This window comes from Oryzias latipes, chromosome 22 (genome assembly GCF_002234675.1).
Source record: "Oryzias latipes chromosome 22, ASM223467v1".
Classification (NCBI taxonomy): domain Eukaryota; kingdom Metazoa; phylum Chordata; class Actinopteri; order Beloniformes; family Adrianichthyidae; genus Oryzias; species Oryzias latipes.
Window position 1 is genome coordinate 22,433,592 of NC_019880.2, and position 19,616 is coordinate 22,453,207.

The 19,616-nt window shown below is 43.7% G+C and overlaps 1 protein-coding gene across 4 annotated transcripts in view; it reads left to right on the forward strand.

The window, feature by feature from the left end:
• atrn (attractin) overlaps positions 1 to 19,616 on the forward strand; it is a 143,473-nt gene that overhangs the window by 51,630 nt on the left and 72,227 nt on the right. For 3 of the 4 annotated variants that reach the window (XM_023951771.1, XM_023951773.1, XM_023951774.1), the window contains exons 18-25: positions 2,139 to 2,384; positions 2,653 to 2,790; positions 3,256 to 3,349; positions 3,602 to 3,654; positions 8,665 to 8,759; positions 9,735 to 9,813; positions 10,000 to 10,157; positions 15,155 to 15,216. In XM_023951771.1, coding sequence (XP_023807539.1) covers positions 2,139 to 2,384; positions 2,653 to 2,790; positions 3,256 to 3,349; positions 3,602 to 3,654; positions 8,665 to 8,759; positions 9,735 to 9,813; positions 10,000 to 10,157; positions 15,155 to 15,216 — 925 coding nt within the window. The remainder of the gene's footprint in view (positions 1 to 2,138; positions 2,385 to 2,652; positions 2,791 to 3,255; positions 3,350 to 3,601; positions 3,655 to 8,664; positions 8,760 to 9,734; positions 9,814 to 9,999; positions 10,158 to 15,154; positions 15,217 to 19,616) is intronic. The other variant, XM_023951772.1, reaches the window with a different exon arrangement.

Consider the following 19,616-nt stretch of genomic DNA (forward strand, 5'->3'; position numbering starts at 1 on the left):
ACACAAAACAACGCCAACGCGACTCAGTGGTGTTTCTCAGTAACACTGTTATTATTGAAATATAAACAGATATATACAACATATCCCCCTAATACATCCGGCTTTTTTTACTATTTATACTCTGTTAGTTAAGAGTTTCTTTGGCGTCTTCCGTCTCCTAGAACAAAGTAGTCTCAAAGATGGCGGGCCCGTAACGCTCCGTCCACATTCAGATGGACAGCAGCTTTTTACCGGTTCAGTTGAATTAATTACCGTAGGAATTACCGATCAAAGGGAAGACCACATGATGTGTAGCTGAAAGTGCCTGCATACACTCAAACGATGCACCCAGAGAAACAGCCGTCATATCTGAAACCATCGGGCCGTGTTGTATTACCAGAAGCGGCAGTGACGGTGTCTTTCGGAGTCTCCTCCCTTTTTTAGCCGTAGTCAGTCACATAAGCGTCACACCGTGACTCTTATCAAATATACACCATTTCTTTTTACAACATAGACATTAGGGCTGCACGATATGAGGAAAACTTGCGATATGCGATATTAGTGATCAATATTGCGATAACACTAAATTTGCGGTAAATAAACAAATAGAAAAATAAACAAAAACATCATTCCCATTTCATTGCAACAGTTTAAAAATTATACTCCAAATGACCCTCATCAACATGGGGGACAAACGTCAGGGTGGCTAACCCTGGTCCTCAAGAGCCTCAACCCTGTCTGTTTACCAATTCTCCCTAGACTGCTCGATAATGATAACCAAAATCAGGTGTGTTCAGTCAATCAGGATGTGAAATCACTTGAGTCAGCCAATCAACAGCAAGCTGGTTAAGGAGAGCTGGAAAACAGGCAGGGTTGAGGCTCTTCAGGACCAGGGTTAACATAATAGACCTCCATCTGATTGGTCAACAATGGGAAGGCGTCCATCTGATTGGTCAAAGCATAAAGGGATTTATTTGATTCGTTAAATGCTTCAAGCTGCTAGAAGATTGTTTTAACTCATTTTGGGTTTGCGATTTATTGCGATATTCGCCGTCTTTTGCGATATGCATATTGCAGAGCTGGATATTGCGATAACGATAAATTTGCGGTCTATTGTGCAGGCCTAATAGACATAGTTGGTCTGCACACATATACATATAAATAAAACTAATATGACATGTCGAACATGTTGACAAAATAATTAAATAGGGGATCCATAATGTGGCTAATTGTGGAATCCAATAACTGTCTGTTTTTCCAACAGTAAAATGAAAATACGATTTATAATGTGGCACTGCTACATGGGGAAGGAAAGAGACTTAGAAATCTCAGTGCCAGTATTTCGGGCAGATCGCTCACCTGGATTTTGACTTAGTCACATGCACCTGCATGGGGATTGACCCATAGGGGGGCTGCAGGTTCTCTGGATTGTCTGGGGAGCCACCTTATCTGGAGCAAAGGTGTCTCTTCAGTTCCCTTAAGGGATGTCCTGAAAATGGAACATATTGTCATGCGTGTGGTGAGAGTATCGTGAACTATTTGTAAGACGGACCTGCACATGGACGCGCTTTAGTAGGGGGACACGTCAGGCACCGCAGGAGTTGATGTAGACGTATGGGTGGGTGATACTGTCGTCCTTACACCACACTCTGGTCGTTAGTAAGGTGTGAATATTGGATCTTTACTGACTCCATGCAAATTCTTCACAAACGGGGTGTGCAGGTACGCAAGTGATGCCTATAGGATGCCTGATGTCCACACTAACTACACTCTGTGGGTCTAATTTCCTTAGCATGCACGGATCACGTGAACAGCACTTTCGGGCTCCTTGCACAACCCGATGGATTTGGCAGGGATTGAAAAAAAAGAATAAATCTGTATTACGCGCCTGAATCTTGCGTTTTTCACCCTTACTTACCCTCAAATGATGTATAAATGTTTACTGTAACTTTTCATCTGGAAGATACCTCTAGAAAACAATTTGCATTTCTCTGTGCGGGTTTTCTAAGCGATCTACTACTTTGATATTTCTTGCGGGTGACTTGCGTGCTCCGCACAGGTTTGCACATTTTTTGGCTAAAAATAAACAAGAAAGATGTTTGCTCTGAAGATTTTATTTTATTTTTTCATTGAAGTGATTACATTCTTTTCTGCTGCAGCGGAAAACTGTTCGGGGTACAGAACATGTGGGCAGTGTTTGGACCAGCCGGGCTGCGGCTGGTGCACCGACCCCAGCAACACAGGCAAAGGCCAGTGCATCGAAGGTTCTTACCGCGGGCCCTTCCAGACCGCCGTCCCGGCCCCCTCCACCCAGCCAGGCCTACCCGCCAGCCCCCATCCAGCTCTCAACTCCAGCATGTGTCCGAGCGAGGCCAAATACGACTGGTCCTTCATCCACTGTCCAGGTAAAGGGGCGGGGTCCGGAGGGTTAGCTCAGATGCTGGTATGACAGGAGATGCAGTCATGCAAAGCAAAGTGCTCTGCACTTCTTCCATCTGAAGAAGTTTGTGACAATCTGAGTGCTGTAGGTTGTCGTGTTCACATGACAAATAACACCCTTCCTGACACGTTTTCATGTCGAGAAAGGTGTTGTGTTTTTTTTATCACATACGCTTCCCAGCTTTTACAGAATGCCCTGCGCTCAGATGCACCGCTTTGTTTCTTGGTTGGCAGCGTGTCAGTGTAATGGCCACAGTCAGTGCGTCAACGAGAGCGTCTGTGAGAAGTGCGAGGACCTGACCACCGGCCGACAGTGCGAGAGCTGCGTCTCTGGATACTACGGAGACCCAACCAACGGCGGCAGCTGCCAGCGTAAGTGTCAGTCTCTGACTACAGCAACCAGTCAGTTTTCCTGCACTCGACATCATTTACTGCGTGGCCTTTTACAGTTCTGTTTAATGTGGGCTGTTTCGGTGAGTCCTCAAATCCTTCCTCTGGGAAGTGAAAGAATTGACAGTCAGTCAACCCAGGAAAAAAAGTAATCACGCCAGCAGGTTAATTGAGCTTCTTGCCTCCATGCTGTTACCGTATGTGAGATGTCATTTCCACCTTAAAACTGTTTTCTCTGTGAAAAACACAGTTTACACAGCAAGATTCCGTCAACTGATGAGCCTGTCTGTAAACCAAGTTTTTTTGTTTTCGTAGCAAACCAACATTTCTGTGTCAAAGTGCCTGAACTCTGTTAGCTCACAATCAAACACAGAGTTTGAGTCAAAGATGGTTTTTATTCCAAGTGTGTGAGCTTTCCATTTATCCCTGCTTCCTGTCCTGTTCCAGCCTGCAAGTGTAATGGCCACGCCAGCATGTGCAACCCCAACAATGGCAAATGTTTCTGCACCACCAAGGGTATCAAAGGAGACCGATGCCACCTGTGAGTCTGATTCCACTGGCCTTCTCATGCTTCACACACTCCTCCATTCTCATCATCATTGGCAGTTTTGAACGAACCTGTTAAAAGAAATGAAGCTGTTTTCTTATAAATATATACGTTCTCGGGGACCCAGGTTATAGCCTGAATGTCTTCACGGCCTGAAGTGAAGCCCAGCCCTTTTTCATCACCTCTCTCTTCCTTTTCTGTTTTTCCCTCTTCCTGTTTCTTCTATTTTCAATTCCTTCCTTTCAGGTGTGAAGTGGAGAGTCGTTACCAAGGCAACCCCCTCAAAGGGACCTGCTACTGTAAGTGGGATTTCAGTGACTAACCTCACTTGAGGCTCTGATGGTTGCCAAAAAGAAAACACAATGAGGTCTGGCTCTGGTCAAAGCAAAGGAACAAATCTGTTTATCAAAGAAAACTCTGTTGAGGTTTTTCAACAAAATGTCCCTCAGAGGAGGGAGTTCTGCAATCCTGCAGCAGAGGAACGTGCCATGGCGTCCTTACAGACTGTTTATTTCAGGTTGATTAATTCCAAACACAAAATACACTGCTCAAAAAAATAAGGGGGACATCTAAAGAACGAGTCAATCACACTTCTGTGTAATCAAACTGTCCAATCAGGAAGCAGCACTGACTGACGGCCAGTTTCACATGTTTTAGTGGAAGTGGAACAGACCATAATAGGCGATCAGCAAAACCCTCCAGTACAGGAGTGGTTCTGGACATGGTGACCACAGAAAACTTTTTAACGCCAACAATGATGTCGCTCCAGCGGTACCACGAGACGCCGTCGACGGCCCACACAGGTGGGGCAGCTCATGCAGGATCTACGTCAATGCGTGCTGAGGCGAGAAGGTTTGCTGTCAAGGTAGTGTCCAGAGGATGGAGGCGCTGCCGGGAGAAAAGCCAGTACATCAGGAGATGTGGAGGAGGGCAACCAGCCGGCATCAGGACCACTACCACCTCCTTTGAGCAAGGAGAAACGGGAGGAGCACTGCCAGAGCCCGGCAAATTGACCTCCAGGGTCTGGAGACGGCGTGGAGGACATTCTGCTGCCTCCAACATCGTCCAACTTGGCAGTTTGGCAGTGTGTCAGTAACAGTTTGGAGCCACAGAGCTCTCTGTGTGCTCTCCAGAGGAGGCTTAAGTGCCAGTAGGCACCAAGATGAGATCCTGGGACTCCTGTGAGACCAGATGCTGATGTGATTGGTCCTCGGTTCCTCCTAATCCAGACAATGCTGGACCACATGTGGCTGGAGTGTGTCAGCAGTTTCTGCTAGCCAAAGGTAGTGATAGAATGGACCAGACCAGAATCCAGCTGAGCACATCTGGGACATCATGTCTCTTGTTTTTTCAGGATGTGTTTTTGTAGTGTTCCCTGTATTCTTATTGAGCAGTGTATTTTACTCCATAATTTGCACCTGGACCAAATGGAAAGTTGTCTTCAAACTCCACTGGTTCTGTAAACTAATACAGTCTTTTAATACAGTGGGACAAAAAGTATTTAGTCAGTCACCAAGTGTGCAAGTTCTACCACTTACAAATTTTGAGAGAGGCCTGTCATTTTCATCATAGGAATACCTCGACTATTAGAGACGACATGAGAAATAAAATCCAGAAATTCACTGATTTTTAAAGAATTTATTTGTAAATTATGGCGGAACATAAGTATTTGGCCAATAATAAACATTCAACTCAGTACTTGTTGTATTGTTAAGTCTTCACAAGGTTTTCATTAACAGTTGCTGGTATTTTGGCCCGTTCCTCCATGCAGATCTCCTCTATAGCAGAGATATTTTGGGGCTGTCTCTGGGCAACACAGACTTTCAACTCCCTCCAAAGATTTTCTATGGGGTTAATATCTGGGAACTGGCTAGGCCACTCCAGGACCTTGACATCTTCTTACCAAGCCCCTCCTTTGTTACCCGCACAGTGTGTTTGGGATGGTTGTCATGCTGAAAGACACAGCCACGTTTTTATCTTCAATGCCCTTGCTGATGGAAGGAGTTTTTCGCTCAGAATCTGACCATACATGGCCCCATTCATGCTTTCCTTTACAGTAGGTCTGGTGTTCTTTGGATGCAACTCAGTATTCTTTCTCCTCCAAATACAACAAGTACAGTTTTTACCAGAGTTGTATTTTGGTTTCATCTCACCCTAGGACATTCTTCCAATCCTCTTCTGGATCCTCCAAATGCTCTCTAGCCAGCTTTAGACGGGCCTGCACATGTACTGGCTTTAGCAGGGGGACACGTCTGGCCCTGCAGGGTTTGAGTCCCTGGCGGTGTAGTGCGTCATTGATGGTAGCCTTCGTTACTTTGGTCCCAGGTCATTCACTGGGTCCCCCGTGTGGTTTTGGGATTTTTGTTCACCATTCACCGGCATTGATTTTTTTTTTTAAACTGGAAGTGTCGCTCAGTATTGATTGGAGTTGACGGCAGATCATGTGACCAATGGAAACAAAGCCTTGTTATGTCGCATCACTTGTTTTAGCACATTGAAATGCGTCAATGGTGGAGCTGTTTGACCCGTGGTTTTAACAAATAGGTGCAGCACTTTAGCCAGGCTTTCTAACAGAGCAAACATTGTTGCCAGTGTGGGTCCCTTGTGATGGAAATCCCGGCTCCTTTTAGCAACTCGGCTGTTCTAGGTCAGTTCACTAAAAAAGAGCCTCTTTGGGCTCTCAAACGGCTCTTTACGTCTATTTTTTGCTTTCTTTAATTTGTTAATATAGGATCATGCACAACATGAATAAATAATGTAAAAGAAAAAAAACAAAACCAGTTATTTACAATTCAACTTTTATTTGCTTACATTTTTATTTCTCCTTTAAAAAAAAAAAAAAAAAAAAGGGAAGCAAATCAACACAAAACACTGGAACCACAATTCAGAATAAAAGTTACATTGTGAAAGCCAAAAAAAAAAGACTCATTAGCATTTCATCTGCTGTGGAGCTGGTTTTATATGGAATTTATTCCATGTACACTCTACACTCTTTTATGATCTTTTATTATATTTAAAAGTCAAATGGTTCCACATTTTGCTCCTTTTCCCAGTACCATTTTTGTGTTGACGCTCCCCTTTCAATTGCGCCCGACTCATCACTAGTGGAGATGATCATGTTGCCAATTGTATATCCAAAGCAAATATTACCATGCAACATATTTGTCACATCAATTAGCTGGCATAGCATTATCCAGGTAAAATGAAAATTACACACCTTTGATCAATCATTTCTCTAAAAGACCAACATAGACTGAGCTTTAAAGTCAGGAGCTTTTGCCTGCATGTGTACTTGGATGCATTAACAACAGACAACCAGCAGATGTCACTATTTCTTACTTAAATGATCCTTGCCAAGTGTTGGTTTCAGCACAGTTGGGCCGAAGTTGGTCAGTGCTTCACGAGACGTCAATTTGGCCTTCGCTACTCACCGTTCTTGTGACCATTTTGACCCCACGGGGTGACATCTTGGTGGAGCTCCAGATGGGGGGATATTATCAGTGGTCTTGCATGTCTTCCATTTCCTAATATTTGATCTTACAGTTGATTTCTTCACACCAAGCTTCTTACTTGTTGCAGATTCAGTCTTTCCAGTCTGGTGCAGGTCAACTATTGGGTTTCTGGTGTCCTTAGACAGCTCTTTGGTCTTGGTCATAGTGGAGTTTGGAGTGTGACTGTTTGAGTTTGTGAACAGGTGTCCTTTATATAGATAACCAGTTCAAACAGGTGCCATTAATACAGGTAATTAGTGAAGGACAGAGGATCCTCTACAGAAGAAGTTACAGGTCTGGGAGAGACAGAAATCTTGCGTATTTGTAGATGACCAAATAGTTATTTTTCACCATATTTTACAAGTAAAAATCAGACATTGTGATTTTTTTGGGGGATTTTTTTTCTCATTTTGTCTTTCGTAGTTCAGGTTTTCCTATGATGTAAATTACAGGCCTCTCTCATCATTTTAGGTGGGAAAACTTGCACAATTGTTGGCTGACTAAATACTTTTTTGCCCCACTATATATGTAATTGTTGTCTACATCTTAACCCTTGTGCTATCCTAGGCACTTTAGCATTGGGAGTTGGGTCATCTAGACCCACTAGACAGTGCTCTGAACCTTTTTTCTTCAATGATTTGTGATCTTCACTGGTGTCCATGGATTACATGAAATCTTTCCACCTTTATCCATCTTTGTCATGGTATGGAGAACACGTCAATGTAAGGGTGGGGTCATCTGGACCCCATAAGATAGCACAAGGGCTAAGAGATTCATCCTCAAATGACAAAAATGGCTTTTATTTGAGGGGAGATTTGATGCTGATGGTTGTGGGGAATCTCCCATTTATAGATTTAAAGCCATCAGGAAACACAATGAGGCGTTCAGGTGTGTCGCTCCGCCCGTAGAAAGGATGTGTGTGTTTGCCCCCCCCGCATCAGATATCTGTGGAAGCTACCAGATATTAATAATCAGTCTCATCTGTTATTCCTCAAATTAAATGCAATAAATGAAGCAATTTTCTGACTGATTAAGTAAATGAGAAACCAGGCCTCTGAAAATCTACTCATTTCTGTTTCATATCACTCTAAATGGAGCAGATCCATTAAAGCTCTGAGGAGGTTAACCATCCGAAAGTGACGGCATCCATTCTGGTTGCGTTCATTTACTGCCTGAAGTGTGGTGCTTCTTAGGGTTTTCTCATTTGACATGTTGGATTTTGAAAGCGGTTGATTGCATCAGCGTTGATTTCATACATGAAGCATTTTTTTTTTCAAGCCAGGGAAGGAAACAGGGTTAGGGTCGGGTTATCAAATGTTTTTAAATAAACCCAAAACTATACGTAGAGGAAGAAATGCTGATCAGGAAGAGGTCTGATTGAACCCAGTTCCAGGGATCAGATTTTTGAATGTCATCCATCTCAAAAAGTTTGAGTAAGCAAAGAGAAGAAGTTTCTCTGTTGCACTCATTGTTGCCAGCATGAGAAGGATCGTGCAATTCCAGAAAACTGCAGCCGGTGTGACTGCTAAGTGACAAAGGAAATTCATTTTCCTGTGCAGGTCGATAGAGTCTAAAAGAGACTGGAAATTGGAACTTTTGGGGTAATGAAAGGAAGAAAAAAGAGGATTTGCTCCTGACTCACTGTGCTGCAGAAATGGTTTCATGACTTCCATTACCCAAACACTGCACTGTCTTCAGATCCAACCAAAAACATAACGCAGTCTTTATTTACAAAGAGGGTGAGATATTCCCCAGCTTAGATGTGACTTTGAATCTGTAGATAGAAATCCTTTTTTCTTTTTTGTTCCTCTTCCTCAGACACGCTCCTCATCGACTACCAGTTCACCTTCAGCCTGTCGCAGGAGGATGACCGCTACTACACAGCCATTAACTTTGTGGCCACACCTGAAGAGGTACGTCTGAGGGCAGCACAGCAGCTGTTTGTTGAAGATTCAAAAGCATCCTTCATTTTTAGACTCATTTAGCCTCCAATTTTCCCCAATCTTAGGTTTTGACATTATCTAAAATGTCACCAAACAAGTATTCAAGGGTTGCACGTAATTGTACCAACACCTCAAAATGAAACTACTTATACAGAAGTAAAGAGTATTCTTCCAAATACTTACTCAAGTAAGAGTAAAAAAGTAATGGCTGAAACCAGGCCTCAAGCACTGAATCACAGTTTGCACAAAACGTCAGAAAGCTTTGACAAATAGGAGCAAAAAAGGGTTGAGTTTATATATTTGTTGAGTGTAAATAAAAGCCTTTTTTCCTAACATCTTTGTGGTTTTGACAGTATTTGTTACTGCTCACCTCTTCCATTTTTGGTCGGTTGCTGGTTATTGGGAGTCTTGGCCTCATAAAGAAGCCCAGCCTGTATGTGACTGCAGAGTTCTGCTTTTGGCCCATTCTAGATGATTTCTCATCAAACCAAATCTTATTCAATCGGTTCCCTCTGCAGCATGAAATGAAGGCGTCATTCATGGTGTTTTTCCCCTCTGACAAAGCCTCAAAAAGCCTCAAAACGGAAGCAAATTTAAAGCCAAATCATGAAAAATGACTTAAAAAAACGTGCTCGAGCTCATACTTTTTCCTGTTTCCAGTCCTTTTAGCGCTGAAAAGGATTCTTTTTGATTTATTTTTTGTCTATTTTCCCTTTCAGCAGATGTGATGAATGCAGCTTCCTTCGGGGGTTCTTATTTAAACATTTCATGTAGTTTGGCTGTGCAAACATGACCTCACCTGCAGCACAGGGCCCGTCTGTCTCTGCAGACACAGCTCCAGTCTCTGTGCGGCTCCAAACACCTGCATGCGCTTTCCCCGCTCTCCGCCTCGGGTTTCCCCTCAGAGGAAAACTGACCTTTCTGCATCTTCGCTTTTCTCGTCAGGCAAACCGGGATCTAGACATGTTCATCAATGCCTCCAAGAACTTCAACCTGAACATCACCTGGGCAACGAGCTTTACTGGTGAGTTTGAAGCAGCTTCCCCACCATCCTTACAGCACTTCACTTATAGACAGGAAGGGAATGAGCCAGACATTTAACAAAAGGTTCATTCCCACTAAAAAAACGGTCAAACTATTTTGTGTGGAGCAACCACAGCAGTAATCGTGAGGCCTGACCGTCCTCCCTGCTTGTCCCCTGGTCCTTCAGCAGGCACGCAGGCCGGAGAGGAGATTCCCATCGTGTCGCGGAGCAACATCAAGGAGTTCAAAGACAGCTTCTCCAACGAGAACTTTGACTTCCGCAACAACCCAAACATCACCTTCTTCGTTTATGTCAGCAACTTCACCTGGCCCATCAAGATCCAGGTATGCTTTGTATCTGCTCAGCGAGCCCCACGTTCTGTGACAGACCCAGGTCCGCTCTGAATCGATACCTCTTCACACGCAGAGGTCAAAGGTTGTCTCGGCCTGCAGCGCTCATGTAGTTTCGTGGCGGTAGCGGTGGCTCGGCCGTGTTCATGGTGTGGAAGGAGAAGCTCATAGCCTCTGTATTATTATCTGACACAATTTGTGATTTCTGAACCTTTTTATGAACACGTACCTTTCTTTAAAGCATCGCCTTTTCATCAAATGTTTGTTTCTCGTCATGGTCATTTCTTTGTTTTTTTCAGTGGACTACAGAAGAAAAAAATATTAAAACTAGACAGAAACAATAAAGTAATTACTTAAAATCAGTTTGTTTTTGTTTTTTTGTTTTCCCTCAAAAATGTCATGTATAGAAAAAACATGCAGACATTAATATGTATTGTTTTGCATTATTGTGTGTGTCTGTTGTGAGTCTGGGTCATTTCAATGAGTTACAATGACGTGAAGCAACAAGTGAGTGTATGTTTTGGCTGAGGTCAGTAGGAGCTAGAAATTCCCTGCAGCCCCTGAAAGCAGCAACTGCTGCGGCGAATGGGACTAATTCATCTGTTGGACGCGCATTTCATGTTCATTTAGAGCCCTGCTTCCATTTAAATGTAAACTTTTTTGCGTCAGAGCACAGCCGCGTGAGGACATGTGTTTCGGGTCCCCCCCACCAGCAAACCCAGGCCCTAGTCTCTACAGCTCCCCCTTAAAATAAGCAGGTTAGGACAGCACTGCATCTCTAAATGCCCATACAATTGGAGCAATAGGGAGAAGCCAAAGGGGTCGGGAGTAAATTCATATTCAGCCATAGTTTTGTGTAAGATTGCACTAATATCGACTGTTGTCGCTCGTGGAAATGAACACTTGCGATTGCAAAACAGGACCAACCGTGCATGCAGCTGCATATGCATCGCCAACAGCAGCTGCAGCGTCCTGGTTTATGGAGGCGGCGTTGCTGGGCCCGTCAGGTGCTGTGGGATGCCGAGGAGCTGTCCGACTCTCTCTGAGCCCCCCACAAACTCTTCTGGAAGTGATCTGACTGGATGCCCATGCAGGCTCTGTCGTCCCCTCCCCCCGCGTCCCGCCTCCATTTTGCCCCTTGAGGTCCAGCGGCTGAAGCCGACCCCAGGTGTCCAGCAGCTCCGAAGCACAGGGTTCTGGGAGGGCTCCGGCCCGATTATCTTCTGACTGCTGGGCGGGATGTGAAGATCACGCCTGTTCTCAAAAATGAAGTGCGCAGGTCATTTCTTTCTCACCTCGCACTTAAGGAGTTTGTCTTCATCAGCGAGGTGAAGATCTCCACCTTCCATATTCTTCATCTCAGCACATTTCTCACTAACACGCCCTTCACTTTTCCTCGCCTTCAGTAGTTCAGGCACGTGGCCGATCGTAGGCGGTGGGTCCTCTGCTGTCGGCAGGCAGAGATGGAAGCGTTGGAAAGCTGCTCATAGGCAGCAGCAGAGAAGGAACCAGGGCAAAGAGGAATTTAAAGTTGGAACACATGCTGCATTCAGAGTGGGCCGTGCGCGAGCTAAGCCCTCTCTGCAGAGCTCAGTCAGTCCACACACCGCGTCAACGTTGCTGCCAGAGAGTCTCTGGTGTGTCCACATGGTCAGAGGCGGAGCTAGGGCCGTGCACGGCCTGCAGTGCGCCGTCTGTTTGCAAACCCCAGCTTTGGAATGTACCACTCTTTCACAACATGCCGGGGAGCAAATCTTTCATCATTTAGACCTGCCAGACTGAAATGGTGAAATGGAATTATGTCACGACTTCATCATCTGGCAGCCAGGATCATCAGTGCAGAGGAAAATTGCAGCGACGCTCGTCAGCCAAGATTCCTCAAACCCCCACATTCTTTCCCCCCCGGGTGAAGAATGGATCTGAATTGAATGATGTTGGTAATTAAAGTCAAATCCCAGACTAATTACACCGAAGGGCTGTGATCTCCTGTTCCGTGCTTTAGTGAACACGTCGTGATATGGGAGAGATTAAAACAGCTTGGAATTTAATACCTCGTCATGGTGCAGCTGGAGCTCAGCGGACGGCGCTGCCCCGTCGTTTCTGGTCCTGGACCGCGTTTGCTGATCTGGGTTTGGCCAGTTTGAATGGAAATATCAAGAGAGGCATTAATGTTAGCGCAAGGAAATGAGCAAACAAATCACAGGTGGAGCTGCGTTCGACAACGCGGTTTCATGAATGCGCCTTCAGTCGGTGGTGTTCACACCGGACCAGTGCCAGAGAGGGGGGATTCTTCTTCTTTGGTGTTGTAACTGTTTAATAGCGCTCGTCCACCGCCTACAAGAGGTGGAGGCTCGGAGCGAAATGCCAAAGCGGTGCAAATCCCACACATCTCGCTCCAAGCTTTTTGTTTTCACAGTTCTGTTCCTATAAATGTCTGTCTTGGTGTCATATATCAATCTGGCCAGACACAAACCGCAATTATTCACTTCTCCTTTGTCATCCTGTCTACAAGGGTTGACACTTCCGTGTTCTGAAAAGGAACGCTACATACACGCCACTACCACTCCAAATCCGAGTCTCTGATTGGTCACAGTGCCGCGATTTAGCGTGAAAGCCTTCAACCGGTTGAACATTCAGCCCTTGTTCAACGAACGCCCGATTTGTACGTAGAGCCCGCAACCGGACTTTAAAGCTTTCGTGGTCAAGCACAATCATGTGTGCTCCAGACTCCAGACTGAAATTGTTTACCTTTTTACGGACGGACAATACTTTAGCAATTAACGTCATATAATCTGTTTTTAGGGTCACGGTGAGAAAAAAATTCTGGAGGATAGGTTCTTGTTGTTGTTCCTCACTTAAAGGAGACAAAGTCAAAATGTTGGGATTAAAGTGGAAATGGTGAGAATGAAGTCGGAACGTCAAGATTATAGAGTCGAAATAGATTCAACCTGATACAGCAAAGTTGTCTGTTTATCGTAGCTTAGCTTGAAGATGAAAGATGTAGAGCGTTTTCTGCAGCTTTTTTTACGGATAGGTTTAAAAAACAAAGAAATTCTGAACCTTTTGGCGACTCAGAGTCAGATTGTCGTCAGCGTAGCCGTCTTTCCGACATTCGGTGTCGGTAAAGCGGAGTTTCATCTGTAAAATAAGGAGCTCAGAGACACGTTTGGGTGTAGAGGACCAATCCTTTATTTCCCTTTCATTCACTTACCCAGAAGTCCATTTGTCTCATTACGTCATGAACCTGTCATGCACAGAACACCAAAGCTGAAGGTAAACAGTGTTACATACGCCCCCTCCTCCAGATGAAACGTCCCGTTTCAACATAAAACAACAAAGATGAATGAAAATAGTCTGTTATATTAGCATTAGAACGTTAAAAATGCCAGAAAGTGCTGCTCCTCAGACGGATGCATAACACAGACGTAGAGATCTTGGTTTCATGGAGGAAGAAAGGATTGAAGTGAACAGCTGCAGGGACACTAATGTCTTCATCAACGGCTGCAGAGATCCTGAAAGCCGCCCATCAATAAATAAAACGTGAATAAATCGTAAATCCAACAAATGAGCTTCCAAACATTTGGAACAATAAACATTCAGCTCACCTGTTCTACTAAGTTTAGTGGGTCTGCTCTCTAAGATCACTTCCACTTTAATCTCTCGTAAATTTACGACTTTAAATCTCGTAATTTAACTTTTTTCTTTTTTTTCGGGGGCCCTAAAACTCTGTTGTAGATTTGCCTCCACAGTAACCTGCTGCATCGGTTATCAAGCGTCCCACTCGTCATAATTGAGAACGGCTGCTCTTTTGGTGTTTTTGGAAGCCGTTCAGCTGCTCTCTGCATGTCAAGCTGTCAGAAGAAGCTGTCAGAAGTCCTTAAGGCCAAAAAGCCACAGACCTGCTGTGAGATCCGTTTAGACCCCGAAGAGCCTCTGCTGGGCGCATGGCGGGGGCATCACCTGGGTTTCGCTCCGCCACTGTCAACCTGAAACAGGATGACGCTTGAGATTATGCTGTGCAGTAACACGCCTTCGCTGTGTGAACACTCACCGCCTGACTTGGGCGGTGATCTCGCCCGCACAGGATGGTCGGCCTTTTCTTTAGAAGAGAGGAAGTCCAGTCACCTGAAGACGCATGAGGCCAAAAGTGACCTTGAATCCTAGAGTTCATGGATATGCATCTAATGGGAAACATTTCCAGCAGACACTTTCTTCATGTCGTCTTATCCCGCCGGACAACCAGAGAAAAGAGTGTGTGAGCCTGGAAGTCCTGAACTGTTCCTGTTTTTGGATAGTTGTTCTCAAACAACAGGAGTGAGTCATCTTCTTAGAAATCCATTAATCAATCAACCAGAATTGGATGATTATATTTAGTTATGTACTTCACCTAATGGGATTTCCTTGTTTTTATTTCATGTCATTTCTGGTGTTGCCAAAAAGAAAGCGTTGATCCTGTGATGACTCACGTCCCAAAAAGGGTCTGCAGAAGCTCCTGTAGTACCCCCATACGGGCAGAAAGGGGCAGTGTGGGGCCGTGGCTGATGGCACTTTGGAAGGCCGGCGTGCGGTGTGAGAGTCAGGCCACTGCCTGCGTTTCCTCCAGCAACCCAGATCAGGACAGGATGCTGCTGGAGCAGTTGCACTTTTGATAAATCCGGAGAAGGTTTTTGGCGCGTGTGCCGGATGGGAGGGGCTGAAGCTGGGCAGCCAGCCGTCTCCTCGACGTGTGTCGGGTCTGATGAGCAGACAGCTCTCGCACTGGTTGTGGCGAAGGGTTTTAGTACCATCAAGATAATAAAAAAAGTCTGTGTTCTCATCAATTCCCTGCACAAAAAGTCCAATCATATCAAAGACGGATTAAGAATGAATGTGCATCTGCAGGTCGTGTGTGTGCTGTATGTCTGGACTTTCTTTCCCTTTTTGTCGGTCAAAGTTTTTGATCTGTTTAGCTAAAACCAGTCCTCTCTGCTCCTTCTCCTTCTTTTTGACAGATTGCCTTCTCCCAGCACAGTAACTTCATGGATCTGGTGCAGTTCTTTGTCACATTCTTCAGGTAAGACCAGTAAGGACGCCGCATCCAAATGTTTTTCCTGCACTATAAACGTTTGGTAGGGTTCCGTCCATCCAGCCACACCTCTTTTATCCTGTATGACACAGACACACCCATTCAGCATGAAATCAGACTTTTTCAAATACAGATTTGGAGGCTCACTCTGTCCACAAAGGTCCTAAATCCAGATGAGGTCAAACTGAATTAGTGCAGCTGGGATCTAACAAAAAGGGAGCTTTGGAAAAGTTTCAAGGCGGAGTATTGGAAAGCTGTTGACTTGAGCAAACATTCAGAGTTCATTAAGATGCTGTTGCTGTGCATAAACTGTCCCTTGAGGCAGCAGGTTTCTGCTCTGGTTCCTGTTGTCAGAGTGGTTTTGAGCAGCTGTCACACATGGATGGAGGAGGTCATGTGACCAAAGCAGGCGGAGAAACACAAACGCATATTTTTTAATTACTGCATGGAAACAGTGTGAATGAAGAATACGACAACAAGAGAGCAAAACGGGAGCTTCACACCAAATTCCACCACACTTTATAGTTTTAAAAATAAATGGAGATGCAGAGATGAGGGCATCTGATCAGTGTCATGCAGTGACAGAAGTGTGGATGGTAGAAAAGACTGCAAGTGAGAAAAACACCTTTTTATGTCAACAAAACAGATACAAAGTTAGGAAACTACGGTGGCCCTGAAGTGCAAATAGTATCGACTAATTACTCAACGCAAAAACATCTTAAAGATTAGAATTAAAAGAGCAAAACAAGAACATTACATTTTAAAAATCAAAACAGAAAAAACATAAGTTGGAAAACAAAAGTAATGTCCAGAAATCAAAATTTAATGTTAAGAAAATGAAACTAATAATAAACCAGAAAAAGTAGTAATTATGGGAAATCACTGACTGTTTTTGAAGAAGGAAAGATGATGGAGGTTTTTTAAAAAAAAGAAACTTGTCCAGCTGAGCAAACAGCCAAATAACTTCCTGTTTAAAAGAAACGTCTTCATCCAAACAGTGATGTCCCGTAGTACCAACCTTTACTGGTTTCTTACTTCGTCTAATTTTTAACATTTCATTTGGATTTCTGGAAATTACTTTTGTTCTCTGAAGCATTTCCTTTGTCTTTTTTTCTATTTTGTTTGGAATTGGGTTTTGGTTTCTGCAATTTAGTTGTGATTTCTACAATGCAATGTTGTTCTTTTTAAATGTTTCTTCTCCTTATTTACAGTTTTTCTCCATTGGTTTGGCTCATTTCTTGAAACAGAAATGACATTCTCAAAACAACGTGGACAAACCTTCAAACCACTTGGCAGTTGTTCACAACAGCATTTCTCATTAGTTTCATCAAATTGCAAATGTCTTAGTACATGTCTCAATATCTCAGTACATCTTTGCAAGTGATTAAGTACAGGTAGCTTTCATTTAGCACAATTTCCAAGTGAATAGATCTTGTTGATCTAAACTGATTTCATTTCATTGTGAAAGTCATCACATGCACAATAGTCTGTTCAATTGTCAAAATTAATCAAGAACATAATACCATAAATGCGATATATGAATGAATCTCTTGGAACATTTGATACATTTATTACAGCATTTGACAGTCAGGTCAAACTAGAACTTGTCTAACGAAGTCATAGTGTTCCTTCCACCTTACTCTCCTTTCCTCAATCCTATTGAGGAGTTTTTCTCCGCTTGGAGGTGGAGAGTGTCTGAGCATCAGGGTCACGATCAGAGGTCCCTGCTCCATGCAATGGATGCTGCGTGTGAGGATGTTACAGGAGATCAGTGCAGGGGATGGGTGTAACATTCACGCCGTTTCTTAAAGTCATAAAGTTACTTTATGTGTGTGAATGATGATGGTTACATTTTCCTTGGCAGTATGAGTGCAATGTGTGCTGTTAAACCTAAGAGGCTACTCTTACCCTAAAATCCTTTTTCTTTTTCTCAGTTTTATACAACATTGTATTCTGTTGGCTATACAAAAACAGTACAGTAACCATTGTCAATAATGGACTGAGCTACGACTGAAAGGTGTACATGAGGGATATTTCAATGGTCCTCTGCTACAGTGGCAAAACATCTAATCATTTTGACCTGCAGTGCCTACACAATGCCAAAGGGATAAAGTATTTTGGAGGCACTGACTTTTTAAATGAGAAGGAAATTTAGTTTTGACACGAGTGAATTGTTTTGGGAGAGAAATGGCTTTTGCAGGTGAACCATGGCGTTGTGCCGAACCATCCACATTATTTTGAGAAAAGTACTAAATGTGTGTTTTTAGGTCTTTTAATTGAAGCCAGGTTTTATTGTTTCATTTATTTAAACTTCTCCTATGCAACACGGTACACACCGGGACGAATATCGCGCGCGATATTCGCCGACGTTTACTCGTGACTAAACAAAGGGCACCAATGTGAGTGTGCACACCGACGCGAAAAACGCCACGCGTCAAAGCGTCATTTTTTAAAAAAACGCCTCGGGTTCGTTTTTTTGGTTTGAAGCGCCGAGTCAAAAACTAAACGACCAATGAGAATGGCGCTTTTGCAAACGTGTCTGGAGCTTCTGAAGTTACAGTAAAGGACAAATTGAGGGCGCTCAAACGCAAAACTGTCTTGCTGAGCACACATATGTCACGGCGAAGAAGATATACGCCAAGTAGCGTCTACACTGCCGCGAAAAAATAAGACGAAGAAGATGCACTCACTGACGGACATTCTAAAATATCCCAGAAAACACTCATGATACATTTTCAGCTCTTATACCAGTCGATAAAACTCCCCATGTTCTTCTCTTCTCGTAACTATGGGATGTTCCCAAAATCGGCGTCTTTTCCGTCGTCTTTCATCATTCAACAGAACAAAAGTTTCTTCATCGCTGGAACTGGAGCTAGAGCTACTGGTGCTAGAAATATTCATGTTTTCTTTGTATGATTCTGACAAGCGCGTAAATACTTGCTCTCTTCTTCTGAGTGAAAAGCGAGTTTAAGAAGCGTAAAGTTGCGCAGCGCCACCTTGTGTACAGGAGTATTTCTGTTTCTACATTAAGCGCCATCTAATGTCAGGGAATGAAATTGCATGTTCGCTCGGCTCATCGTCAGCGAAAATCGCCTGGGTGTGAACACAAAAGACGTGTTGAAAAACGCCTGGCGAATATTCGTCCAGGTGTGTACGGGCCTTAAGAGTGTTGAGAACGTCCGGTTTGATCAAGAAATGAGCCAAAGAAATTGAGAAGGATCTTTGCCATTCTGGTGGCACTGACTCTTTACATGGGAAAGGAATTTAGATTTGAAGCATGAGTGAACAGTTTTGGGAGATATATTAGATTTTGTAAGTGAGCTATTGTGTTGTGCTGATCTGTAAGACTGTTTTGCCAAATGATCTTAGAGTTTTCAGAATGTAATTTCTGTTTCAAGAAATGAGCCAAACCAATGGAGAAAAACTGTAATTGCTGTTGTGATCTTTAAAATGTTTTTGCACCAAGTGATTTGCTGATGTGATTTACGCTTCAGGGCCACCGTAGTAGAAACGTGGTCATTTTTTTATAATTGTGAGATAAACGCTGAAGGGTTGGAGGAGAGGCCGCCGCTGGTCTGCCTGAAAGAAGCTCTGCAGGATGAAAAGCTACGAGGCTTGGCTGCCTGAAATGATCTTTATTTTACAATTTTATGTGAAAGTTTTCTTTAACAAATCAACAGTTTTAGTGCACATCTATTGTTTTGGTTTCGTTTTTCCGGGATCCTGGGGAAAAACTATCGGTGGTTTGTGTCGTTTTCTCTTCGCTTTAGCTGCTGAAGGCCTCCCTTTATTTCTGCAAACTAGTTTTTCTCCCACAGGAAACTCATCAGAACGAAAATAATCCATCTCAACTCTTGACTGGAGCCCTGAATAGGCCTGCACACTAAATCACACATTTATCGTTACTGCAATATCAAGCAGTGCAAAATGCATACCGCAAAAGACGGCAAAAATTGCAATAATATATATATCCCAAGTTATATCGTCATGGCAATATTGATCCCTAATATCGCATATTGCAGGTTTTCCTCATATCTTGCAGCCCTAACCCTGAATATCTCTACGGATGCCTGTTTTTACTTTACAAATGAGTGGGTTTTGCTGAACACAAAGCTTGATGGGGGATCTATGACCCAGTCTAAGCTGTGTTTAACTAAATCAACAGTGTAGAGGTTGCAGGAATGGATCATCTAAAAGGTATGGATGGTGTTGGTTGGTTCAAAGTGTTGCAGATGAATGCTTGACATAGTTTGGGTTTACAGATCTGTAATGATTCAGTCTTTGTCTCAGTCTGCTGCAGCTGTGTGTTTTCTTTCAACTAAACTCTTGATGCATGCAGAGAGGACCGCGTCCTTCATGTCTGTGGAAGCGGCTTCAATCCGCTCACA